General features: G+C 43.2%; 1 protein-coding gene across 8 annotated transcripts; it reads left to right on the forward strand.

Moving 5' to 3' along the window:
- The first annotated feature begins 12725 nt into the window (after window positions 1-12725).
- Window positions 12726-26006, forward strand: CNR2 (cannabinoid receptor 2). 8 transcript variants are annotated; one of them, XM_082231910.1, is made up of 3 exons: window positions 12726-13366; window positions 19837-19916; window positions 24086-26006. In XM_082231910.1, the coding sequence occupies exon 3, from the start codon at window positions 24142-24144 to the stop codon at window positions 25180-25182; it is 1041 nt and encodes a 346-aa protein (XP_082088036.1). In that variant the 5' UTR covers window positions 12726-13366; window positions 19837-19916; window positions 24086-24141; the 3' UTR covers window positions 25183-26006. The 8 variants fall into 8 exon arrangements, with proteins under 8 accessions (XP_082088036.1, XP_082088035.1, XP_082088032.1 ...); XM_082231909.1 differs by lacking the exon at window positions 12726-13366 and adding an exon at window positions 14750-15894; XM_082231906.1 differs by lacking the exon at window positions 12726-13366 and adding an exon at window positions 15556-15597 and having other exon boundaries at window positions 19629-19916.
- Window positions 26007-27532: the final 1526 nt, after the last annotated feature.

Genomic DNA, 27532 nt, shown 5'->3' on the forward strand with positions numbered 1-27532 from the left:
TAATGATGCATTATTTGCTTTTATAGACTACAGATCACTTGGAGACTTTTGAACTATGATGCAGTTGATAAATGCTATTAAATAAACAAACTAAAGACAGAAAATGAGACATGTATGGTATTTTGAAACAGGCCCTGGGTTCAGTCTTGGACAAGCCCAGCCCAGGGAGAATAGGGTGGCTCTATCTTTCTCATGGGAGGCAGTGGCAAAGCAGAAGCTTTCCACACAGAAAATCTCCAGTGCAGTCTTTGCAATCTCAGGTAACTGGCTTGGCAAAATTCCCAGCAGGAAATGTGGCTAAATATATTACCCAAGCCTAGTGACTCAGAGCTGACAGCTGCTGCCCCTATCTAGTTTCAGGGGCGGAATATGGTCAGAGAGGCACTGGATGAATCATAAAACTGTCACAGAACAGGAATAGTGGAGGAGAACTGGGCAGGCCGGCTCTATCATAAGGAAGGGTGCAGCAGCCTGCCTCAGGGGACAGATTTTGGGGTACGATTAGAATTACCAGTCGCCTAGTTCTGTATGATATTATTACCAGTAGCACCTGCAACAAAATGTTGGAGTATTACATTCATCCTCTAACACAAGAGTGTTCCTGGTGATGTAGTGGAGAGGCAATGCCATTCTGGGCCTCTTCTTAGAGCAGGAACAATGATGTCATTGTCAGGACACACATGAGCTCCAGGAGAGGAGCTTATAGCCAGCTTGCTCTACCTGGTCCTTTTCTCTGTATTAATGGGGAGACAGGCCAGTGAGCATCCACAATTTACTCTGCTGTGGACATGCCCACAGATGTCTCCATGCTAACGTGCTTCCAATTTGTATCGAAAGAAATAATAAGCATTAACTGGAAATGCCTGCGTTTGCACGCATGCTGGTAGTGGAGAGGAGGGCCATGGTTCATTGGCAGAGCATCCAATTTGCACACAGAAGGTCCCAGATTCAACCCCCAGAATCTCCAGGTAGAGCTGAGAAAGAATCCTGCCTGAAATCCAGGAGAACCTCAGTAGACAATACAGAGATAGAGGGACCAGTGGTCCGACTTTGGGATCAGGCAGCTCCCTACAGTACATTTCCAAGCACAATTTGAAGTGTTGGTGCTGACCTTTAAAGCCCTAAACGGACTCAGTCCAGTATACCTGAAGGAGCATATCCACCCCCATCGTTCTGCCCGGACAGTGAGATGCAGTGTTGAGGGCCTTCTGGCGGTTCCCTCGCTGCGAGAAGCCAAGTTACAGGGAACCAGGCAGAGGGCCTTCTCGGTAGTGGCGCCCTCCCTGTGGAAAGCCCTCCCACCAGATGTCAAAGAGAAAAACAACTACCAGACTTTTAGAAGACATTGGAAGGCAGACTTCCGGAGGCGGCGCGAAACAAGCAATGGCGGTCCTCTTCGCGCTGTGAAGAGGGGCTCCGCAGAAAAGGGTCGTTCGCTGCGGCAAAGCGACGACCCACCAAGATAAACCACGAGCAGAGTGAGCTCGTGGCCGTGGGACTCGGCGGGCACCTGGAGCGACCCCCAAAATGAAGAAGGGACCCCGTAAGGGGTTCCGGAAGCGCGGAGGGGAAGCGGTGCTGTGAGTTCATCGCTCTTTCTGCGGGAGTGAAGCCGCGCGGCTGTTGCTGATGAGCGCTGACCTTTCTTCCTTAAATATTGGATTACAAATCATCTACTCGTGAGTAAGAGTTGTTTTACATTGGATTACAAATTTATGAATTCGGCTGAAAGCGGGAGACGAAAAAAAGGAAGTCCGTCTCCCGGCAAGGCTTACAGATCAAAGGCAAAGAACTGACAAGCTGGCAGCAGTGGAAAGGGATTTTAAAACTTTTTTAAAACATCGTGTGTTGGAGGAGTTCGTAATTGAAAGGAAAGGCAAGTCTTTTTCTCTATTTTCTTTTACTTTTGGGACGATTTAAATTGAGAACTTTCCTCTCTCTGTGGACTTTGTAAATTGAAGAAAACAAAACCTCGGGCTGACAGAAAGGAATGTGAGCTGTCTTTGCGGATACAGTGTATATTTGAAATTGTCACATTGTTATATTGGGGCGCTATTGGAAGATACAATTAAGTAACTGTAACTTGCACCTTTTAGAAGCAACTAAATGGTAACTGGGGAAAGACTCTGCAACTGGAAAAAGTTTTTAGGACTATTGTTAAGTTATTTAGCTGCAGGGACTTTAATGGCGGCTAAACTTTTCTCCTTCTTTTCTGAACTGTAACAATACTCCCTCTAATGGAGTTTGGGATTTACAAACCCCTGGGAACTAACTCCTGGGAACTATCTTTGTTTTGTCTCTCATCCGTTTTGTTATCTACATCGAGGACTGTCTTTCTCATGGAACATTTGACAACTTGACCTTGACTCATAGACAGGTGTGGAATGAGTGGCCCTCCGAAAACAAGATCTGCAAAAGCAAAAGCAGGGAAAGGCCAACTTGTGCAAACAACTCTGACCTCTCAGTCTCGCAGATCATCTGTCCCTGCTGTATTAAAGGGAGTCGAACTCCCAACAACAGCCCTATTAAAGGAAGCTGAACAGCCAACAACAGAGGATATGGCTGCAGGGGGATCTGATACCCTACTAAATGAAATGTTACAACAATTTGCAATTCTAAATAAGAAGGTTGATGACCAAACAGCAAAAATTGACTTAGCCACATCCTCTATTACAAAACTATCTGAACAAGTGGCACAACATTCACAAGCAATTGGGAATTTAAAAGACACTACCTCTGAGAATCGGAAATTGGCTGAGGCAGCAAATGAAAAAGCGGAGCAAGCGAATCAGAAAGTGGATGAACTGAAAGGAGAGGTAAGGCCACTACATAAGCACATCAGTGACCAGCAGGCCTACCTGTCTATGGTCGAATTGAGAAACCGGGAAAATAATTTGAGATTACGCTCTATCCCAGAGCTTGAGAAAGAGGATCTGACCGGCTATTTGACAGCAGAATTTTCTAAGTTCTGGGGTATAGTGGAAGACAAAGATTTCAAAATAACAACTGCGTTTAGACTGGGAAGAGCAGCAAAGAAAGACAGGCCCAGAGACTGTCTGATTATCCTGAGGACTAAACAGGAGAGAGACAAAATACTTGACCTTCATTTTAATAAATCACTTGAGATCCAGGACAGAAGAGCGGAGATTTACAAGGATATACCAAAACAATTACTGGATCTCAGAGCTACATATACTGATTTAGCAGGACTTTTGAGAGGCAACGGGATACCCTACAGGTGGGAGTTTCCACAAGGTTTATCATTTAACTACAAAGGAAAGAAGGTTAGAATCAAAACAAAAGAGGACAGCCAGAAGTTCCTGCACGACCACGGAGAGGATCTACAGAAGGGAACAGCAGTCCCCTGGCCTCCACCACAGCCTGGAATAGTACCAATACCTACACCCTCGGATTCGGAAGAAAAGAAGGACACCCCAGAATAGAAACAACAGACTGATTCAGGATGTCTCTGCAGCTGTACAGTTGGAACATTAATGGAGCAAATTCCCCGGAGAAAAGGAAAAGGATTTTTCATATTTTGAAAAAAGAACATTTGGATATAATTTGCCTGCAGGAAACACATGTGACTAGACTCCATAGGAAAGTGCTAATTAATAAAAGACTAGGCCAAGAATTTATTTCATCAGACAGAGTTAAAAAGAGAGGTGTAGTGATCTACGCGAAGGAGAACTTGTCACCGAAATTTTTGTTTAAAGATGAACAAGGAAGAATCCTGGCAATTGAAATACAAACTCAAGGAGAAAAAGTTTTGATATTAGGAGTCTACGCACCAAATGAGGGGAAATCAGAATTCTACAAGAAGCTGCATGAGACCTTGCTGGACTATTTGGACTATTCGAACATCATTATGATGGGAGATATGAATGGGGTGGTTTCCACCTTTATGGATAAGTCACAAAATCAAAATTTAACTAAGGATGGCAGACTACCGAAAACTTTTTTTGAACTGACAGACAATATGGACTTGATTGATATTTGGCGGACAAGGAACCCTCTAGGTAAGGAAGGAACTTTCTTTTCTGAGGCCCATCTGTCATGGACAAGAATCGACCAAATTTGGACAACTAGAGGGCTGGCACCGAAGACTACAAGAGTGGAAATCTGCCCAAAGACTTGCTCCGACCACAACGCCCTGAAAATGGAAGTGAGATTTACTCCAGCCGGCTCCTTTAGATGGAAAATGAATGACAGCCTGTTTAGAGATCAAGAGTTGGTAAAGAAGGCCCAAAAAACTTTAAAGGACTATTTTGAAATTAATTTGAACACTTCGGTGGAAAAAAGAACGACCTGGGACGCAAGTAAAGCTGTAATGAGAGGGTTTCTGATACAACAAAATACGATTAAGAAAAAACTCTGGAATGGAAAAAAGGATAAAATATTAGAGAAGATAAGAGATGGGGAGAAAAGACTGAGATCTAAACCAAAATCAAAAGAGATTCTGCGAGAAATTAAATTCCACCAGTCACAATATATGAAATTGATAAATCAAGAAGTGGAATGGAAAATTAAACAAATGAGACAAAGATCTTTTGAGTCAGTGAATAAATGTGGGAAACTGCTGGCGTGGCAGTTGAAAAAAAGACAGAAATTGAACTATGTCACCAATCTAGAGGTGGAAGGGAAAAATATTCAGAAACCAGGCGAAATTAGAAAGTGTTTCCAGAAGTACTTTAAAAAGTTGTATACACAAGGGCCTGAGGAAATGTCTGAGATAGATCAGTTTCTGAATCTTAATGGTTTACCTGTACTATCTCAGGAGAAGAGATCAATCTTAAATTGTAAAATAACACAACAGGAAATTGAGGATGCCATTCAGAATTTGCAGCTGGGCAAGTCTCCAGGCCCAGATGGACTTACCTCCAAGTATTATAGGACGTTGAAGGACTATTTGATACAACCACTAATGGAGGTGTGTAATCAGATTATGGGGGGAGGAAGGGCACCGGAAACGTGGAAAGAAGCTTTCATCACATTGATACCCAAAGTGGAAACTGAAAAGACTCAACTTAGAAACTACCGTCCCATCTCACTCCTAAATGTGGATTACAAAATATTTGCAGACGTTTTGGCAAGTAGATTTAAAAAGGTTTTGAATGAAGTAATTCATAAGGACCAAGCAGGCTTTCTCCCTGGTAGGCATTTGTTTGACAATACTAGGAATATTATAGACATTCTGGAACTTTTGCAAACAAACATTAACACTAAAGCAGTGTTAATTTTTATTGATGCAGAGAAGGCCTTTGACAACATTTCTTGGAAGTTTATGAAGAAAAACTTGGGAGGGATGGGAGTGGGACGGGAGTTTGAAAATGGCATAGAAGCAATTTATTCAGAACAAAAAGCTAAGTTGATAGTGAACAATGTGGTGACAGAGGAGTTTCATATCGAAAAAGGAACACGCCAGGGGTGCCCCCTATCCCCTCTATTATTTATATCAGTCCTGGAGGTGCTGCTGAATATGATTAGGAGGGACCGGCAGATACAAGGGATACGGGTCGGAGTGAAACAATATAAACTGAAAGCATTTGCAGATGATTTAGTTTTGACATTACAGGAGCCAGAATCTAGCACAAAAAGAGTTCTAGAACTGATTCAAGAATTTGGTCGGGTGGCAGGATTTAAATTGAATAAACAAAAAACTAAGGTCTTGGGGAAAAACTTGACACCCTTAGAAACAGATGGGTTTCAGAGGGAAACAGAGCTAACTGTGGTTAAAAAAGTGAAGTACCTGGGGGTAAACTTGACGTCTAAAAATCTGAATCTGTTTAAAGACAACTATGAAAAATGTTGGTTAGAAGTTAAGAAAGATCTAGAAATTTGGTCAAGATTGAAGCTTTCCTTGCTGGGCCGAATTGCAGCTGTAAAGATGAATGTTTTGCCAAAGATGTTGTTTTTATTTCAAACCTTACAGATCGTGGACAGAGTGGAATGTTTTGGAAAGTGGCAGAAGGATATTTCAAAGTTTGTTTGGCAGGGCAAAAAGCCCCGAATTAAGTTTAAAATACTAACTGATGCAAAAGAAAGAGGGGGGTTTGCCCTGCCAGATTTAAGGTTATATTATGAAGCTGCGGCCTTCTGCTGGATGAAGGATTAGATTTTATTAGAGAACACAGATGTCCTAGATCTGGAAGGTTTTAATAACTCGTTAGGATGGCATGCGTATTTGTGGTATGGCAAGGTAAAAACACATGGAATGTTCAAAAACCATATTGTCAGGAAAGCAATTTTTAGGGTCTGGATGAAATACAAAGACTTACTAGAAAGTAAGACTCCGAGGTGGCTATCACCAATAGAGGCCAAGGCACGGAAAAAACCCAATATGGAGGCCGGCTGGCCGAAATATTGGGAAATAATAGAAAACATTGGAGATAACTGGAGGTTGCAGAGCTATGAAAAACTAAAGGATAAGGTGCAAGATTGGTTTCATTATGCCCAAATTAATGAGGTTGTTAAGTTGGACAAAAAAATAGGATTCCAGGTGGAAAAATCGAAACTGGAGACAGAGTTGTTAGAACCAAAGACCAAGGTTTTATCGAGAATGTATAACTTGCTGCTTAAATGGAACACCCAGGATGAGACAGTTAAATCAGCCATGATAAAGTGGGCTCAAGATATTGGGTACAACATTATGTCTGAAGACTGGGAGAAGTTATGTACCACTGGTATTAAATTTACGGCATGTAATGCTCTGAAAGAAAACATTATGAAAATGATATACAGGTGGTACATGACCCCAGTCAAGCTTGCTAAGATATACCATTTGTCTGATAATAAATGTTGGAAGTGTAAGGAGGCTGAAGGGACATTCTTTCACCTTTGGTGGACTTGTCCAAGAGTGAAGGCCTTCTGGGAAATGATTTACAACGAGTTAAAAAAGGTGTTTAAGTACACCTTTCCTAAGAAACCGGAGGCCTTCCTCTTGGGCATTGTGGGCCAAAAGGTGTTAAAGAAGGATAGAACGTTTTTTATGTATGCAACTACAGCAGCAAGAATTCTCATCGCTAAACTCTGGAAGACCCAAGATTTGCCCACGCTGGAAGAGTGGCAAACGCAACTGATGGACTACATGGAACTGGCCGAGATGACTGTCAGGATCCGAGATTTGGGAGAAGAAGCAATGGAGGAGGACTGGAAAAAATTTAAGGATTATTTGCAAAAATTTTATAAGTTATATGAACTATAGGAGCTCACACGATTCGGAAAGATAGCCCCAGCAACGAGAGTGGAATATATATGAAATTAGATAATAATAATGAAAGAACCAATGTTTAAATGTTTTAAAAAGGATAATATATGTGTTTATTGAATAATTTGGGTAATAAGTAATTTAAACTTAAAAGGCATTTGAAAGCACAAAAGAAACACACGAAACAAGGTTATAATTTGCTGATAAATTTATTGTTGAGAATGCACTGTGCGGGAGATGTGGGGAAGTCTGTTGGTAGATTGAAATAAGCTCTGGAAATAATTTGTTTTTCTTCTTTTTTTCTTTCTTTTTCTTGTTCTCTTCGTTGTTCTGAGCTGTTTATTTCTGTCTGGAAAAATGTAATAAAATTTTATATATATATAAAAAAAGAAGACATTGGAAGGCAGCCCTGTTTAGGGAAGCTTTTAATGTTTAATAGATTATTGTATTTTAATATTGTATCAGAAGCCACCCAGAGTGGCTGGGGAAACCCAACCAGATGGGCGGGGTATAAATAATAAATTATTATTATTATTACATTGCCTTGGCATCTACCTTTTTGTTTGAAACCATGATGCACACCTTAAGGTCAAATCATAGGTGTTTTTACCCTGCAGATTAGTTGGCAGTGCAGGTTTTCCTTCAGAATGAAAAGCCAGTGTTAACGGTGTTCTAGTTTCTTTTAATAAACAATACCTGTGAAGTTTTTGGGGTTTTAAAAAAACTTTTATTTAATTATATGTGTTTTATATGTGTTGGAACTTGGAAGCCGCCCAGAGTGGCTATAAGTGTGTTATAAGTATTTCCCACACATACCTCCCTCACGATGCAAAGCAGACTGGCACAAATCTTCTGGAACCTTTCTTCCCTAGTCAGCTGCTATCTTTCTCTCTGCTTTTATTTTTGTCTACTGTGGGTCTGTGTAGGATAATGGCCTCCATTACTTAATTCTATGGCTACCGAGTTATTAGTCTGAACAAGCAGCCAGAAGACTCAGCACTCGCTGCAAGCACCAAAGATATTTCATTGGCTTTATAGCCTAAATTCTCTGTCAGGGGCTTGATGCGTTAGTTATTTCTCCTTTTCTTTCTTTCTTTCTTTCTTTCTTTCTTTCTTTCTTTCTTTCTTTCTTTCTTTCTCTTTCTTTCTTATATGCATCCCAGGCTTAAAAATATATGTTTGTCCTAGCCTACTTATTTGTCCTTGTGGCAGGAATGGACTTCACTGAATTACTCTTTGTAAAGGCATAGAATTCTTTGGAATGGCACTAAAGGCTGCAAATCTAAGTACCGTATTTTTCGCTCTATAACACGCACCAGACCATAACACGCATGTAGTTTTTAGAGAAGGAAAACAAGAAAAAAAAATATTCTAAATGAAATAGTGGATATATGATTTTTGTGGTTCATGCTGTGGCCACAGACATGTGATCTGACAGTGAGTTTGGAGTAGCCCAATGCAAAAATCCTGAGGATCCATGTGGATCCATGCTTTGTAACCACGGAGGAGGGAAGGAAGGGGAACCATGGATCCTCTGCTCACGACTGCAGCAGATCCCCCCCGCCACCCGCAGGCATTCGCTCCATAACACGCACAGACATTTCCCCTTACTTTCTAGGAGGAAAAAAGTGAGTGTTATGGTGCAAAAAATACGGTATATATCTCTATGGGAATAAGGCCCATTAAATGCTCTGAGTGTTACTGGAACTCGCATCCTACATATCTGGGGGAAAGGGAGAAATTATTATTTGAAACCCACTTATCATTTGGAAACCAAACGCGGGGTAAGCACAGTACCCTGCCCCCCGGAGTCTCTTGCTGCTAAAAGATTGGGGTGCAGACACATAATAATACTTTACTTAAGTGAAACAGCTACAGGAATACAGTAGAGCTCAGGAAGACCTAGTTCAGACAAGGCTTGATGGGAACTGGAAGCCCTTTATACTCCTCCTTTTCCAGAGTGATCCAATGGTCTGCCTGGATGGGAGGAATCGTCCAGCACCCAAAGGTGCTGAGAAGTTGCTACCTGCATTTCACCAGATCACCACAGGAGGCAAGCTGTGCACAGATCCCCGCAGCTCCTGACATTGTGTTCCACTGGCTTGTGTTCCGCCTTGGCCACCTGACTCCGTCTATCTCTCTCATTGGCTGTCTTAGGTTACAGACGGTTCTATCAGTAATCACAAGGAACCCAAAGATAATTCCCAGTTGTGGACCTTTCTGGGTCCAAGTCTCCTAGTCCAGGTTTGGCCAGTGGCTGGGAAGCACAATAGTAGCATAGCAAAGTGAAGTGTAGGAGTGTGTAGCTACAGGGTTATACTATTTTTTCCAGAGCACAGGAGCAATGGCATTTTCTGCTAGAGGGCTAGGGAAATTGATGGACCGTCTTTGCTCTGGCATGTGAATGAGGTAATAAGGAGGCTTTTGAGTTTGTTTGTGATAGCTTAGCATAGACCAAGTCAGAGAATGAGGACAATAACCAAGCAGAGGCTATATATGTTTTTTATTTGATGTGGTTCCTGCTTTGTGGTAGCAGTTTAAATGGCAATACCCCTTTACAAGCTTGCTTGAATTTCTAATTAAAAACTAAAGGTAAAGGTAAAGGTACCCCTGCCCATACAGGCCAGTTTTGACAGACTCTAGGGTTGTGCGCTCATCTCACTCTATAGGCCGGGAGCCAGCGCTGTCCGCAGACACTTCTGGGTCACGTGGCCAGCGTGACAAGCTGCATCTGGCGAGCCAGCGCAGCACACGGAACGCCGTTTACCTTCCCACTGGTAAGCGGTCCCTATTTATCTACTTGCACCCAGGGGTGCTTTCGAACTGCTAGGGTGGCAGGCGCTGGGACCGAACGACGGGAGCGCACCCCACCGCGGGGATTTGAACCGCCGACCATGAGATCGGCAAGTCTTAGGCACTGAGGTTTTACCCACAGCGCCACCCACGTCCCTAAAGAGAGAATTTCAATTGCATAAAGATCTTTTGTTAAAGCTTAACATGCTGTATACGTTGAACCTGCAGTCAGACGTAAGCAACTCTGATTTCTTTGGAGCTTGCTTGCAGAAAACAGCATAGGATTGAAGTCATGCCACCTAATAAATTAGGTATTGTGCTATGTCCTGCTTCTTTTGTGTGTGTGTTTAATAATGGATCAATACAGCTGCTTATATGTTCAGACTCTTCTTGGGGCCATAGGCTGTATTGCCTCATAGGCTGCAGACACACTACACCTTTAAAGAACATTCCACTCCGCTCCCCGGACACTGCTATGTACTCCTCACAGAGTTTCATGTCTCAGCATCTACAATGCCCAGAATTATTTGAAGGAGGAAACACGGGCTTTAAAGATACTGTATAATAGTCAACTATACTGTATACAGTATGAACTTTATTACGGTCGGAGACCAGGATTAAGAAAAGCATATAGATAAAATAGCAGTTGGGATTTTTGACCGGTAATTGTTAGGGCAAATGAGGACAAGGAAACAGGCATAAAATATCCGAATAAAATATTAAACACAGATAATGGATGGATAAAAAACTAATAATTAAAACAGATAAGAGCTAAAAACCAACAAAGACACGGAGTTAAAACAACTATAAGAGCATATGAACTAAAAGACTCGCAGATAAAACAACTATAAGAGGCTGCAGAGTAGAAGCTTCTTAAATAGAGGACACTCACAACGTTAAAAACTGCTGTGCAAATATGGTTAAAACAGACAATTAAAACAATATACAACACTAAATTTAGAAACAATGTACAACAATAAACTGTCCCAGGGAGTTGGTATACAGTATAATATACCAGGTAAAGTATGGTCTGGTGATGGCACATCCCCCCCAACAGGTGGCAGTACAGCACACCAGTAAAGAGTTGGGCTAAATACAGTGGTACCTTGGGTTACATATGCTTCAGGTTACATACGCTTCAGGTTACAGACTCCGCTAACCCAGAAATAGTGCTTCAGGTTAAGAACTTTGCTTCAGGATGAGAACAGAAATCGTGCTGCGGCGGCGCGGTGGCAGTGGGACGCCCCATTAGCTAAAGTGGTGCTTCAGGTTAAGAACAGTTTCAGGTTAAGAAAGGACCTCTGGAACGAATTAAGTACATAACCAGAGGTACCACTGTACATTTTAAATAAGAGAGAAGCACCTGAATGAGAGAAGCAAAAAAATTAAAATCCAAAGGAAAAAAATTGGCACTTGACAAATCAGATGTAGCATTTTGTATTGTTTTGCTCTTGCCTTTTAACCGTAGGTGATTGAGCAGCAACCAGTCATTGCTGTTCTGCTTTAAGCATACAGTGTTAGTGGCGTAGAATTTTAACACCCAGTACTGCCTCAATACAGCTGCACGTTTCTGCCACTGTGCTCTTTTAAAAATGGCTTCCCCGTGTGAACCAGGAAATGATCTCTTCAAACAATGGAATGACTCTTCTTTTCTTATCTCTGTGGCTGTGATCTCTTGGGTGACGCGGACACCGTTAGACAGTTGAACGCTCATGCGTACGCAGTCCGTTTCCCTCCCACCCCATCCCCTCCACATGGCCCCAGGCTCTGGCAACCTATGCTACACCACTGACCTAAGTACACTTCCTCAAAACATGGAGGCTCCGTTTACCCATCTCGTCTTATATTAATGATTCTATTGGATCTTGTGCTTTTAAAAACTAGAATAGACTGGGCTTGTTCCATAGCTCACAGATTCCTGCACATATACTCCATTTTTGTGCATGTGTACACAAAGTGGGATTTCTCATGTCCCCCTCCCACTGGGACAGACCTACTAACATTGCAGGACTGTGCCCCACATCCAACCTCATGTTTAACTTGCCTAAGGATGAAATAGGCAAAATAGGAAGCAACACACTAAATTAGCCACCTGCGTGTGAGAGAGAGTATGAAAACACTAATTGAGGGAAGTTGGATAGAGAACACCATTACACACTAGTTCGTAAACATGCCCACGTGTATACAGACAACACGGATAGTAGATGACGTTATCATGCAAAGGTGTGTACAATTGCAAACCACCATGTATAAAAGCAGACTCTTGGGGGGGGGACAGCCCCTGTGCATTCATAGGCTATGTGTGTACACAGGCTTAAATGGGAACCTAAACAAATTTGAATACACTAAACTTAGGTGCAGACAAGCTCTAGAATGTGCACAATGTTTTTGTGAGGAGGTTATATATACAGTGGTACCTCAGGTTAAGTACTTAATTCGTTCCGGAGGTCCGTACTTAACCTGAAACTGTTCTTAACCTGAAGCACCACTTTAGCTAATGGGGCCTCCTGCTGCTGCCGTGCCGCTGGAGCATGATTTCTATTCCCATCTGGAAGCAAGGTTCTTAACCTGAGGTACTATTTCTGAGTTAGCTGAGTCCGTAACCTGAAGCGTATGTAACCTGAAGCGTATGTAACCCGAGGTACCACTGTGTGTGTGTGTGTGTGTGTACACATATTGCTGCAGACAGGTGGGGAACTAGAAATGAGAATGGAAATGGGTAGTTTAATCAATCCCTATACAATGGTTAGATAATGCTGATCAGGGGCTTATGAAGTCTTCCAAATGCAGCAATCTCCCTGCCTGCCTTCCTACCTACACAGAATCACCACAAGAGTTTAACCACACCACTGAGCTCTTAGCAAAGGTGATGCATAGCAAAGCCACAGGAGACTGAGCGCATTCTTTGGCTGACAGACTCCTGCAGAAGTCAAGAGATGGAGAAGTAATAAATACTTCCCTGCTCTGGCTTGCAACTTAAAACACTTCTTGTAGCTCGGAGGAAAATCTAACTCTGGAAGGTGATCTACAACTGAGGTTGACTGGAGTGCTGATTAAACAGAAAGGAGGGTTTCTTCCCCCATGCTTGTTCCAAGAAGGGATGCACAGCAGAGCATTTCTACTTAGGAGAGGAGGGTGAACCTTGGCCAGTTACCACCCAGTCAGGAATGGATGCCCTGGCAGAGCCAATGAGTACAAGAGGCGTAGGGCGTGCAGTGCCCAGTTGCTGAAGGAGGGCAACATAAGGAACCCAGGCGGCGGAATGGAGAGAACCTCAGAAAGCATCCAGACCGGGGCATCCCATCTATAAAGCCACCTGGAGCTTTGATCTGCTATCCAAAGGGTCCAGCTTTCTTGGGAGAAAAGGTACTTGTAAGATGAAAGTATTTACTGACTCTAATTTATGTTTATTCATTTATAGTAGCCTAAGTACATGGAACGGCATTTGTGGAGATGTGTCCCTGTTGCCTCATTGACTGCTTTGGTTCTCCCTCCCACACTCCGTTCCTTCTGCTGCCTTCCCTATCTGAAATGTAGATTGGAATCTCCTTGGGGCATAGCCTTGTCTTTTTGGAAAGTGTCATGTGCATCAACATTATTTGCATAAATCATTTGCCTGTTTCTTTGAATTATTTGGCTTACACTTAAAATAAATGCTGTATAGAGAGATGATCAACAATTTGAGCAGTGTTTAACATGTGAGTGTGATGCTGATGATGATGGTAGGGAACTGTAGGCAGACAGACTGTATTTACTTTCTTAAAAAAGAAACTGCAGTTGTAATTCTATATGTGCTTACCTGGGAGTAAGCCCCATTGATCGATGAGGGTCAGTTGTGGGGGAATGAGAAAAGTTCCTATTTTCATCTGAGGAATGTTGGAGAGTATGAAACCAGGCTGAAAGCCCCCATGGTAGAGTGGGATATATAAATTATAATAAACATGAACTGGAACTACAGTTTTAGTGTGCTTGTGGCAAGTTTCCCTTAGTTATAACAAGCAGGGCTTCTTTGAAGATACTTTATTAATGATGCTAGCCAACGCTCCATTACTGAACAACACATGAGTCTTCCCACAGCCTAGACTTGCGAAAGCAAATTGGACAGATCCTACGAAGAGAGACCTCTTGTCAAAAGCATTTTTCCAGGTAAAGGTTCCGGAGATCTGGTTTTCAGAAAATGGAAATCTTGGCTTTGTGGAATACAGCTGATCATAGTATCACAGGAGGGTCTTGTGCTTGTCCAGGAAGCATCCAAAATCACTCTTGAGCAGCTTATTGAGCAGCTTGTGGAAGGGCTTCACCTGAGACTCTCTGCCAGGGTACATCCACTGGATGAGGTTTAACGGAGGTTTAACTGAGTACACCTCAGAGGTCTTCTTCAGCAGCTTATATTGCGTGGTGGTTACCGTATTTTTTGCACCATAACACTCACTTTTTTCCTCCTAGAAAGTAAGGGGAAATATCTGTGGGTGTTATGGAGCGAATGCCTGCGGGTGGCAGGGGGGATCTGCTGCAGTCGTGAGCAGAGGATCCATGGTTCCCTTTCCTTCCCTCCTCTGTGGTTACAAAGCATGGATCTACATGGATCCTCAGGATTTTTGCATTGGGCTACTGTGGCCACAGCATGAACCACAAAAATCATATATCCACTATTTTGTTTAGAATATTTTTTTTCTTGTTTTCCTCCTCTAAAAACTATGTGCGTGTTATGGTCTGGTGCGTGATATAGAGCGAAAAATACGGTATGTTCCAGGGGTGGCATGTATATCTAAGAATGCTTATGCTCAAACTGTGCCCGTGTGAGCATCACCCTTCCAGAGCCATGCCTGCCTGGGGGTGCTGATGTGAGATCTCACGAGAACTCAGACAGCCCTGTGAGATCTCAGAACAGCATCACTGAGCACACATGCTGAGTGCCTTGCCTGGTAAAGAAGGCAGAGAATTTAAAAGTTATTTTGTGCTGGGTTTTCCCGGTTTGTGGAAAGAGCTTTCTGCCTTCCTTACTGGACAAGGCCTGCTCAGGACTTGGAATGGCTGGCCTGGCTGACCCAGCAAGTTTTAACCCCCTAGGTCAGTAGTTCCCAAACTTTACCAGGCTACTGATCCCTTGGTTCCATGAACTCATCTCAGTGCATACTATCCTACCCTATAAAAAGCATTATTCATAATAGTGTTTTCCACAGCCCACTAAGGAAGATAACACAATAAAAGTCAAAATAGTAGCAATTATTTACACATTGAACTTGATCCAATGATAACACTTTTTCAAAGTCTGATAGTCATTTATACCTTCAGTGCCTCCCTGCCCCCCTCCTGCTGCCTGGCTGAGGTGAATTTGCTGCGTTACTGAGGAGATGGATCACTCTCACTTCCTGAACTGAGAGTAAAGGCAAAAGAGTGGCAGCTGGGGAAGTGCAGGGGAGCTGCCTTGTTCTGTCAGACCACTGGTCCACCTGGCCCAATATCAACTGCATGCTGAGGCTCTGCTTTTCTAGAGTGGGGGGGTGGACAGGACTTATCAGATGTTTTGTTTTCCTTTGTTTTTAAGGAGACTCAAGTAATGGCCACCATCACCAGCAAGGCTTCCTGGCTGACAAGTGCCTAGACTGCCCAACAGATTTTGTAAAGCACCAAGAAAACCTTAAGCACAGGCAGGCAGGCAGTTTTGCAAGAGGATGCTTAGGCGGATGACGTCACCACCACAAGATGGCGGAATAGCTTTTCTCTCCCCAACCCCAGGGCTCACAGATGTTTACATTAGATAACTCTAAATCTTAAAAAAAACGCTTATCAAAATAGCGAATTCTGTCTGGACATGTTACAGCGCTCATAATTAGAACAAAAACGGGTGGGGCTGATTTAATTTTAAAGAGATTTACTGTGGTTAGAAGGGGGTAAGTGAAGACTTCTAGATCTCTTCAGAGATTGCTTGCCACAGGAGAAAGCAAATGGCTTAAGCCACTTTTAACACAGTTGTAACATAAAGAAAAGGGCTGCCCTCTGAATGGGAAGGGTTTCGAAGAGATCAAGGGAAAGAGGAGCAGAGAAGGCAGCTTGTAGAGCACAGACCCCTGTCTCAATTCAGATGGCTTCACAGCAACAGTCTGCAATGACAGTTACAGCCCTCCCCCTCAGCACTCGCCATTTGTGGCAGCTGGACAAGCACTGGTCCTTCCAACTCTGAGATTTGTTCAAACACAGCTCAAAAGTCGAGAAAAGGTGGCAAAGTAATAGATGCTGATTTTACGATGAGGATTCCTTTAAAACTTAGAACAGATATAATGTAAGACTGGGGTGAAACTTTTGTTGCCCCTTAGAAATCAGCTCAGAGAACTCACAGCTCAATTGGGGGGGGGGAACAACTTCAGTCACTCCAGAGGCTAAGGAAACAAGTTTAAAAAATAAAGCAGTCCTAAAATCACTTACCTTGGAACAACAGGAAATCTTGTGCATGTTAGCTGACAATGAGGACAAAAATAGAAGGGAAACTATTTGGGTGAAGGGGCCCCCAGAAAATGTGGAAAATAATAATATTATTGAAACTTTTGTCGACTGTCTTAATACCCTTCTTCCTGATTTAAATCTGAAATCAGAGGGTATGAAAAGAGTGCATTGAGCTCTTTATCCCAAGCCCAAAGTAGGGGAGCATCCACACGATGTAATTATTGCTGGGTTTGAAAAAGTTTCCACTAAAAAGTTTCCACTTTACAAAAGCTACGCAAAATTGAACAAATAACTTGGAAAGGTGCTTCCATCCTTGCTTTTCAAGATCACAGCCAATTTACGCTTAACAAGAGATGTGAAATGAAATCTATTAGAGAAGCTATTCTCAGAACCGTAAATTTTTGTGGGAGAAACTAGCCTACTCCTCTTTTCAGCTCCCTCCCCTAGACCTGGTGTCCCTGCTGGGCATCTTCAGGCAGCTGGTACCTTTCCATCTTGACCCCCTCTAACAAGCATTCTGCAGCTAAACTCATCCACCTCTCTCATCTCTTTGATCACATGATGCATCTCTTCTCAAATCCCTCAACTGACTTTCTGTTCATTCCCAAATCCAGCACAAGCTCCATGACCTTCCTGTCAAAGTCCTCTGTAGCCCCCACAGTAGTTTTCTCTCTGCTCTCGTATCCTGATCAGCTTTTGTCAGTGACCTCCACTGCTTCAGCTACATCACTCTTAGCCATCTGAGGGCCCCTCCACACGTCCCATTTATTGTGCATTCATAATGATTTGTGCTCATGATGGTGTTGGGGCAGTTACACACAATCCTGCTTTCAGTACTTTTTTGAGGCTTCAAAGGATTCAGGAGGTTTGTTTCCTCCAGCAGGTACTGTTTGGTATGCAGGCACAGAAGGAAAAAAGGAGCACTGAATTCTCTCGCAATACAGTGGTACCTCTGGTTACGAACTTAATTTGTTCTGGAGGTCCGTTCTTAACCTGAAACCATTCTAAACCTGAGGTACCACTTTAGCTAATGGGGCCTCCCGCTGCCGCCACACGATTTCCGTTCTCATCCTGAGGTAAAGTTCTTAACCCAAGGTACTAATTCCAGGTTAGCGGAGTCTATAACCCGAAGTGTTTGTAACCTGAGGTGTTTGTAATCCGAGGTACCACTGTACGTTGCGGCAAATCTTTCCGGATTCTCTCGCAATATGTTGCTGTTATCTCTTTCTGCTCTGTGTGCAAACACAGCTGCACTTGGTGACTTTTTCCTCTCTTTTCCACTCCAAAAAGGCACGAGATAAGAGCCATGTTCTCTTCAGCTAAGAAGCAATCCTTCTTCTGAGACTGTAAACCTGTAATTTTTATAACCAGTCTTGTTCTTTTCCCACGATGCTCTAGTTCCTGGATTCCTCTGTTCCTGTTTTTCCCCAGTGAAAAATATTGACAGGGTTTTAGGTGTGTGTTTGCCTCATCACCAGAGGGCCCCTGTCAGCCTCTAGATTTTGCACCCAAAGCCGCACAGACCTACCACAAGCATGCCACCATGCTCAACTTCTAAGATTTGACTTAAGGAAAATGGGTGTGTGGTCCAATATAGAAGAAGAAGAAGAAGAAGAAGAAGAAGAAGAAGAAGAAGAAGAAGAAGAAGAAGAAGAATTTATTATTTATACCCCAGCCACTCTGGGTGGCTTCCAACAAAATATTAAAATACAATAGTCCGTTAAACATTAAAAGATATGTGGGAAACAGCCAATTCGCATGTGTGGATGCATTGCTTAATGACAGCATCATCAGGTGTGCATCTCACAGCCCAAACCATAGAGAGAATGCCCATCTCATCTCATCTGTACCTGCCCATCTTCTTACATCCAGTCCAGGGGACAGCATTGCCTATGAGCTTCCTCCTCCTCTCAGGCTGGGTATACACCATACATTTAAATCACCCCCAAAAGAAAGCTTCCTGGCAACTGTAGTTTGTTGACAGTTTGGGGAATTGTAGCTCTGTGGGGGGAACTACAGCTCCCAATATTCCTTTTGGGGGAGTTGTGCTTTAAATGTATGGTGTGCACATAGCCCAAGTGTTGCCTTTGTAGATCTCAGCAGAGGAGAGGATGGGGGCAAATTAGAATTAATTGGCTCCTCTCATTGGCACTGACTCCATCTGCTATTGGTCTTCCTGCCTTCTGCTGCACCATTCCCAGTGGGCACCAGCCACCCCTGGAGGGTGTTTGACAAATACTACGGTTTGATGCATTCCTGTCAGCCAGAAAGCCTTGATGGTGATGGTAGAATTTGTAAAACTACAGGATCAAGATGGATTGTGGCTAATGTTGTGTCAGTGCGGCTTCAGAAATTAGCAGTGGGAGTGCAGTGGATGCAGAGTAAGCAGTCATATGAACATACCCAAATAACTTTGTATGCACATGGATTAAAGACCAATCACTGGAAAGGCACTAAGTGCACAGTAAACAGGACTCTGAACATAGCCCAAATTTCCAGACAGCAATCTTCATGAGATTGGCATTTATAAGAAATATGCTCAAATGTCCCTTACTGGCAGAATCACTGTTGTTGCTTCTAACGTGCCTACCTGTTTGTTTGCTTTTCTGTCCTGCTCCTCATTAGGGAACAGGTTTTTGCAGGGTTTCAAAGAGGGCTAGTTGTCAGGTGTCTGATGATGTCCCAGCACCCCAGCAAGGACCCATTGCTGCCACCCCTACCCTGCTCCTCCTCCTCTTCATTCACCTGTCCTTTCTAAAGTGTGCAAGAAGATCAGGGAGAAAGAGTAACAGCCTCCATTTCCCTTGCGTTCTCTGTCTGGGCAGTGGTACGGACTGGGTCCAAAGGAAGAGAGTAACAAGGGGGACAACCCAGAAGGAGGGTTCACTGAGACCATCTTGCCCAAGGGCTCTCCAAATTCTGGAGCTTCAAAACCTCCTTGAGAAGAGAGACAACAGTGGAACAAATGAAATTAGTGTGAGTGTCACAAACAATAGTGCTCTTTGCAAACAACTTTGAGCTCTTTTTAGAACTTTGCTTACATTTTCTGGTGGTGGCAAATGTTGACACAGAGATCTCTGCCCCACAAGCCCTTTGTGGTGGCCGCCTTTGGAGAGCTGTTCCACTCCTGCCACCTGCTCTCCTGTCAGAGCTGATGCCTGCCTGCTTTCCTTCCATTTCAAAGGTCGCACAGAGAAAGCCAGGCACAGAATCCTGGAAAGTCCCAGCACAGATCAAGCCAGCGCTGAATCTCACATGGTCTTCTTTTTTCTACCACATCCCTCTACTCTCCGACATGCCATGATTCAGCTTTTGCAGGTTTCTGTGGTTCTTCTCTTGCAAAGGCTGTTACTTTGTGGTTTTGGCTCTCCAGACATCTGTTCTTCCCACAGACTCTTGAGGAGATCAACATTCGGGCTGATTTTGTGCAACTCTTTCGGATCAGGTGAGGAAATCACAAGAAGTCAGCCAGGTAGGTCCTTCCCAAAATTTCATTTTACAGCGGTGTCTATGACAATCCTGCATTTGAAATTTGTAGTTGGAAGCAAGGAGTAAAAGGGTCTTTTGATGATTTTTTTTTACATGAAAAGTGATTGAATACTGTAAAACCAACATTAAAACCTTACAAAGAAAATTGCATTTGATAATTGCACATGCATCTGGGAAGCTGCAGAGTACAGTGTGCTGCTTTTGAGAGCCTTTCTAAATAATCCAGGTTCTCTAGTCAATAAATGTGCAGTAATTCATTGCAGGAGAGTGAGATGAAATTGAGAGAAAATCTCAGGGATCTCAATAAGTCTTTAAGGCCTTTTTTGAATGCTACACTAAGTTGTGGTTTAGCTTTATATGAACAAGCCTGCTCAAGCTTCAGGTGTGCTCCAAGGGAGAACACTGAGAATGTGCTGGAGTCAGAGAACAAAAACACCTACTTTCAATTTTAAATTAATGACAGTTCTCTGTCAGAATCCATGGAATAGGGATTACCTTAAATCAGGAGTGGCTAAACTCTGACCCGCCAGATGTTGCTTTCCTTAACTACATCTCCTGTCATCCCTGACTATTGGCAATGTTGGCTGGGGCTGACGGAAGTTTGAATCCAACAACATTTGGAAAGCCACAGGTTCTCCATTCCTGGTTCAAACTACAGATAGCTCAGACAAAGCAGGAGCGAACCATGGTTTGTGATCCTGGTTTGTTCACTAACCAGAGTGCACACAATCCAGAGTTTGGACATAATAGGGAACTCTTGTTAGTTTAAAATGCTTCTGATCTACTGACCATGCAAGAGGAGAGATTGTGAGGTAAGGAGCATACAGGTTTTGAGGCTCAGGCAGGCTTGTTTATTTAATACTAAAGCATAGTTGGGCATTATTCCTGAAGCAGCCCACTGTTTTTTAAATGCTCACTAATGTTATCTCTCATTGGGTGGGATTGTAAAGAGTGGAACAGCTCATTAGCAGAAATGCTGAAAATGGCTGGCCTTTATCAAATTCTTATCTTCTGTAATATAGAAGGCTGTGTACACATGGCACCTTTAAAGCACATTTGAAGTACATTAATTCCCTCAAAGAATTATGGGCTTTGTAGCTTGTTATGTTAAGGGCTGCTGGGAATGGTAACTATATGAGGGGTGAATTACAGCGTCCAGAGTTCTTTGTGGTCGTGTGGATGTCCTTTGAATGTGCTTTAAATGTATGTTGTGAATGCAGCCTTACTCCCTTTCTTCTATCACTTTTGCATTTCACTTCAAATTGTTGGAGGAAGGACAATGAACAACGATGTCAGAACATGGGGTTTCAGCTGCAGCCCCACAGTTTTTTGCAAAGTGTGATTCTATCCTATGCAAGGTACACTCTCCTAATTAGAAACAAGGTGAATGGATGTTGATGTGCTAAGATGGAGCTTCGGTCTCAATATTTTCTCTTTAAAAGTGGCTAGCAAGAGACTCCTGAGAAGCTCAGAAGCAGGGGATAGCCATATCCTGTTGTTTGCCTCTAAGAGCCAGGAACTGTACCTATACTTAGGGATGGAAGAGGAATTCAATTCAGTTCACATTTGAAGCTGAATCTATCAAATTCACACTTTCCAAAACAATATGAGAACCAAAATCCAGCCATCATTTGAAATTCACACTTACCTGAATTTTGCGATACACTTCTCCAACCAATGTTTTAAAAAGAGAGTATGTTAAGGGAAAGTGTGCATAGAATTGAATGTGTTAGTGAAAATAACTTACCAAAATACATTATATTAGGAGAAATTGCTCACCAAAAGGGTGTAAATTTGTCACAACTACATGGAAAAAGGTGTTATTAGGAGAGATTTACATTAAAATGCTGAATATTTTTCTTAAAGACTTTTTTAAAAAAAACACACACACATATTGCTACAAGAATGTGGAGAACCAAATATAAGACTGCAAAAATGAGAAGCTGCGGAAACAAAAATAGACAGAGCCTTCCTTCCCTAGCTATGTTGCCTTTGAGTGTGGAGGTTTCCTTTAGCTGTCATGACTAGATGTTTCAAGGAGTTATGTCAGGTAGCCCAGGTTTACAAAAATCCAAAGCACAGACCAGAATCTATCCAGAATGCTGTGTGCTTGGCAGAAGCAAACATTAGAAAACAGGAGCTAGCAAAAGCAGATGTGGTGCTGTAAAAAAGCTCTGGAGGCAAGAGGTTATAGGGAATGTCATGTAGTTGCGGACCCTAACCCAGGGCTTGGAATAAGGCTTCAAAGCCCATTTAATTGAGCTCTATTAGTAGCATCAAAGGCTGCCTAACTTCTCTTTGCTAGATTCCCCCCCAAAAGGGTTTCTAAGGGTATTCTAGTTAAAGAAGTATGCTTGTGAAAACAGGAAACATGATGGAAACAACTTCCTCTTCAGAAAGAAAACACCTTTTAGCACTTCTGCTTCTATTATATCATTGTTTTGGTTTTCCCATTAGCTGCTTTATACACAGTAGCACAGAGCATGTCGCACGCTGCTAGCCTTAAATGCACAAACACTTCATTACATAATGTCATCTGCATGCACTCAGCCTCAATAAATAACTAGCAGTTTTGCATAACCATGCATGTACAGGAAAAGAAAACATATAAATGAAATGTATACCTTGTTTTTAATCTTTTAAAGACAGTGTAGATGCACCAGTATAGTGCATGAAAAGATGAAGAGGCTTTGCTTCCTGCATGTTCTTAAAAGGCTACAGTGCTACACCTGTGCTGTTACTCCATTGTGGAGGAGTGGGACACTTCCAGATAACCTTGTTACTGAACATTCATTCTGCCTTTTTCTTTTAACAAAATGTATATACCACTTACTAGAGCAAAAGACCTCTAAGCAATTTACATGATGGTGCAGCAGGGGTCAGCAAACTTTTTCAGCAAGAGACCGGTCCACTGTCCCTCAGACCTTGTGGGGGGCCGGACTATATTGGGGGGAATGAACAAATTCCTATGCCCCACAAAGAACAAAAGCACACATTCTACTCATGTAAAAACACCAGGCATGCCTCACAAATAACCCAGAGATGCATTTTAAATAAAAGGACACATTCTACTCATGTAAAAGTTTTAGATTTAGAAGGCGATGGGGCTGGATCTGGTCCCCGGGCCTTAGTTTGCCTACCCATGGTGTAGAATGTTTATTTAAAATACGACAAACCCATTAAAAACTAGTTACATAATTGTTCAAAAGAATCATTAACGTACAAAACCCAGGAAGCGTCCAATGATGTAAAGAAAAGGGAGAAATGTACTGCAAAAGTGCTGGATAGGATTATTATTTTATCATTTAATTAGCTCTTTGAATTTTGGCTCAGGTACCTTTTGAAAGTGTTCCTAGTTTCTTTACAAACTGCTTAAAATTCTCCATTTCAAAGATCTTGCAGGACAAAAGTGCCTCAGGATGACTTTTGAGCAGTTTGTAAAACATAAAGACTGGCAACATCAGCCCCGCCATGTGGGAATCCCTCGCAGATGACCATAGTGCCTGGAGACAGACCACAGTAGTGACCAGAGGAGAAATGACCACTGGGAGGACTGCAGAGAGAAGAAATGCCCTGGTGCATCTGCAGCAGCACAACCGAATGCCTTCATTTGCCCCAGCTGCAACAAAACATGTCTCTCCTGTATCAGTTTCAGCAGACACTATAACTCTCCAACAGTTTGACTTCACCCTCAAAGGCGCACTCCTCCATTGTCTCCCAAGACAGCCAGATGACAACTTGAAAGGAAACAAAGAAGCCTTTGAGCCAAAACATGCTGGGCTAATTGAATAATAAAATAGCCATCCTCTCCAGCATCTTTGAGATTCATTTCTCCTTTTTTGCTGTGAGGCCTAATAGAAGACACAAATGTGACTGAGTACTTTTGTGCAATTCTTTAAAATGCAGTTTTGCGTTTAAAAAAAAATGAAGAAAAAGAAATGAAATGCAGTATATAGTAAAACGAGGAAGGAAGGAATCAACCAAGGAAACTATGCAGCTAAAAAGGGCGGTGTGTGTGTGTGTGTGTGTGTGTGTGTGTGTGTGTGTTGCAGATAGAACTTAGTAAATACAGGGTGGAGTTGAGCAGAATACATTGATGGCATTTGTACACTATTATATATTTAAGTTCTCTCATTTCCAACTCTCTTGCAGTTGCACCATAAATACTGCAAAAGAAGACAAGCTTGCTCACTCTCGAGTTCACCGGCATGGAGAAGTGCAAGAACACCACGGCCGGCACCTCTCAATGCGGCTCCAGTGCAACGCCCATGGAATGCTACATGGTACTTGACAATTCAGCTCAGACTGTCATTGCCGTGCTCTGTTACAGCGTTGGGAGCTTTTGTATCTTGGAGAACTGTTTGGTGCTATACCTCATATTTTCTTCCCCCAAGATCCGGCACAAGCCTTCCTACCTCTTCCTTAGCAGCCTGGCCTTGGCAGACACACTAGCCAGCATGATATTTGTCTGTAGCTTTGTCACCTTCCATGTTTTCAATAAGATTGATTCATCAAAGGACATCTTCTTGCTAAAACTTGGAGGGGTCAACACGTCTTTCACAGCCTCCCTCGGCAGCCTGCTGCTGATGGCCTTTGACCGCTACATCTGTATCCTCAGGCCGACAGAGTACAAAGTCCTTGTCACGAGCAGAAGAGCTGTGGTGGCCCTGGTGATGCTTTGGGTCATCATCATGCTAATTGCTTTCCTGCCGTTGCTGGGATGGAACTGCTGCCACCTCAGCTCCCCCTGCTCCGAGCTGTTTCCTTTTGTCGACAACAAATATCTCTCAAGCTGGATTGTCTTGGTGGCCATCCTTCTGGCATTTATTGTCTATGCCTACATGAATGTTCTTTGGAAGGCCCGCAAGCATGTGGTGTACATGGAAAAGTACCACATTCAAACAGGCCAGCAGAACACAAAGGTGAGACTAGATGTCACGCTTGCCAAGACCTTAGTAATTGTCCTGGTGGTTCTTGTGATGTGCTGGTCACCAGCCTTGGCTCTCATGACTTACAGCATCTTTGCCGAACTAGACGACTCCATAAAGCAAGCGTTTGCCTTCTGCAGCACACTCTGTCTGGTGAACTCTATGGTGAACCCCGCTATCTATGCCCTAAGGAGTAGGGAGTTGTGCTCCTCCCTGAAGAGAGTCTGCTCCTGTTTTGGAAGACTGCTGGGTGTATCTGAGAGCAACCCAGAAGTGGAGAGCACTCAGAAGTCCTGCCCAATCGAAACAATTTGCGATTAATTTGTCGCCAGAACAGGGGCAGAACTGATGAAGGTCTGCACTCCAAATGGCGTCAAAACTTATACATAGAAACTGATGTTTTATACTTTGTTTGAAGGGACTCTAGAGCTTATTTTCTACATGAGTTCGACTTGCCCTTTGAGTATGGTAGCAGTTTTTCGGTTGCAATGATTTCCCAGTTTATAGATCGCAGGAACAACTCCATACAAACCATCAAATAGCCAGCAATAGATGTCAAAGACAGTATGAAACCAGGGCCATTAAAGTGGTCCACCTCTGGAACAGACTATCAAGTCTGACCATTTGCAACAACAGGGTGGCATCTGGAGAGTTTATTTGTTATTTAATAAAAAGTAAAGTGGGAGCACCTCTCTACACTGTGCAAAAACAAACTCCAATTATTGTGGGCCAGGATTGGACACAATCAGGGCTACTCAGATGTCATATTTATGTGGCAGAGCAGAAAAAAAGGCAGAATGTAACACTTTGGGAGCTGACCTTAGCTGAAGAGAGTTTGGGATGCTAATACACAAATAAAGAAATACTGTGTGCAAAAATTGGCTTCCTAAGAATCTCTGCTTTCATTTTGTGTAGATTTATTTAATTAATAAAAGGTATCTAGACCTTATGACTGAAAAAAATTATGCTTGGCAGTATGTGATAAATTTGTGCAGGCATGTCTGAATCCAGAGAGAGGTCTACATGCAATTTCCAGTGGTTGTGGGCAGAGCCTCACCTTGAATAGTTTCCTGTCCCTCTTCATCCACAACAAGCAACAGCTGGAACGAACTACAATGTGCAAAATAAAAGAAAATTATGTTGTGCCGGCTTTAGACTTTTCTGTTATTTTTAGTACAGAATCTAAACCATCTTACTTCTTGATTCCTATACTTAAAAGAACACATATTAACTCCTGCTTCCAGATTTCCAGATGAAGGATAGAAAGAGATAACTCTTCTCATCAACCAATGACCAAGGTGGGCAGGGAGTGTGTGTTCAGGGTTGAGACTTAATGGGTGTCAGGGGAAGACCTAAAGGGCCCTTTTGCTCCCTGGGGCATCATGTTGGTGCCGCATGGCTTAAGGTGAGACTTAAGGTGACGGAGAAAAGAAAGCTGCTGCTTTGGACATACAGCTTTAAAAAAACTGCTTTAGTTTTTAAAAGTTTTTTTTTAAAAAACCTTTTTAAAGAACCTTTCTGAAAACAAGTCCAAAAGCAAAATACCGTAAATGAACAGTCAGGTTTGTCCCCCCTGTTCAATTGGCAATCATGTGTACATGTGCTGGTTGTGAATATTTGGTATCCAGAAAGACACAAAAATGTGACCAACCTGCAGTAGTGCAGCCCGTTTTGACCCATACAATCTCTACCCATGTGTATTCAACTCCATGTGTACACTTAAGTCTTATACAAGATGCCAGGCAAGTTAAAACTGATTACCTGTGAAGGTTGTACCCTTCAGTGGTTATCGAGGGATGGACTGGGACCTGGGAGACCAGAGTTCAAATCCTCACTCAGCTATGAAGGCTAACCTACCTCACAGGGTTCTTGTGAGGATAAAATGGGGGAGGGGAGAACCATATACACCAGCCTGAGCTCCTTGGAGAAAAGGTTGGCTATGAATGTAGTTGTATTAAAATAAACACGAGTAGCATTTACACCCTGCCCTATGACACTTGCCAGAACCAAGAATTCATAGTGTGGTAATGTCATGGCTGAAGGAGGAAGCATTCATGGCTGAACCAGTCATGCAGTGGCGTAGCGTGGGGGGTGCCAGGGGTGCCGGCCGCACCGGGCGCAACATTTGGGGGGGCGCGTTTGGCCGGCCCTCCTCGAGGAAGCAGGAACCCCACTGTCCTCGGACCTCCTCCGAAGGCTGGCGGTGGGGCGGAGAGACCTTCTCCCCGCGCCAGCCTTCGGATGGCTGTCCTGAAGACTTGTGGTGGGAGCAGTGGCGTAGCGTGGGGAGTGCAGGGGGGCCTGCTGCACCTGGCGCAACATCTGAGGGGGGTGCGGAAGAGACTCGAGTGCTAAAATCCACGGGTTAGGGGGCGCAAATTACTTGCCTTGCCGCGGGTGCTGAGAACCCACGCTACGCCACTGCAGTCATGTGGAGCGTCAGCCCAGGGGTAAGCAAAGTTAAGCAGTAAATCAGTCCCCCCCCCCCCAAAAAAAACCCAGGCCTCATGCTGTGTGAGATGGAAGAAGAGCCTGCTGTCAAACCATTTGGATCCAGGTTGCCTCCAGCTCTACCAGTCTGCCTTTTCTTTAAGATAAGCTCCAGAAGGGACCAAGCAGTACAACCAGTTTGGCTGGCAGATATGACCTGCCTTCTTAGTGGTCATCCTAC

Source organism: Podarcis vaucheri (assembly GCF_965113315.1).
Source record: "Podarcis vaucheri genome assembly, chromosome: 7".
NCBI classification, from domain to species: domain Eukaryota; kingdom Metazoa; phylum Chordata; class Lepidosauria; order Squamata; family Lacertidae; genus Podarcis; species Podarcis vaucheri.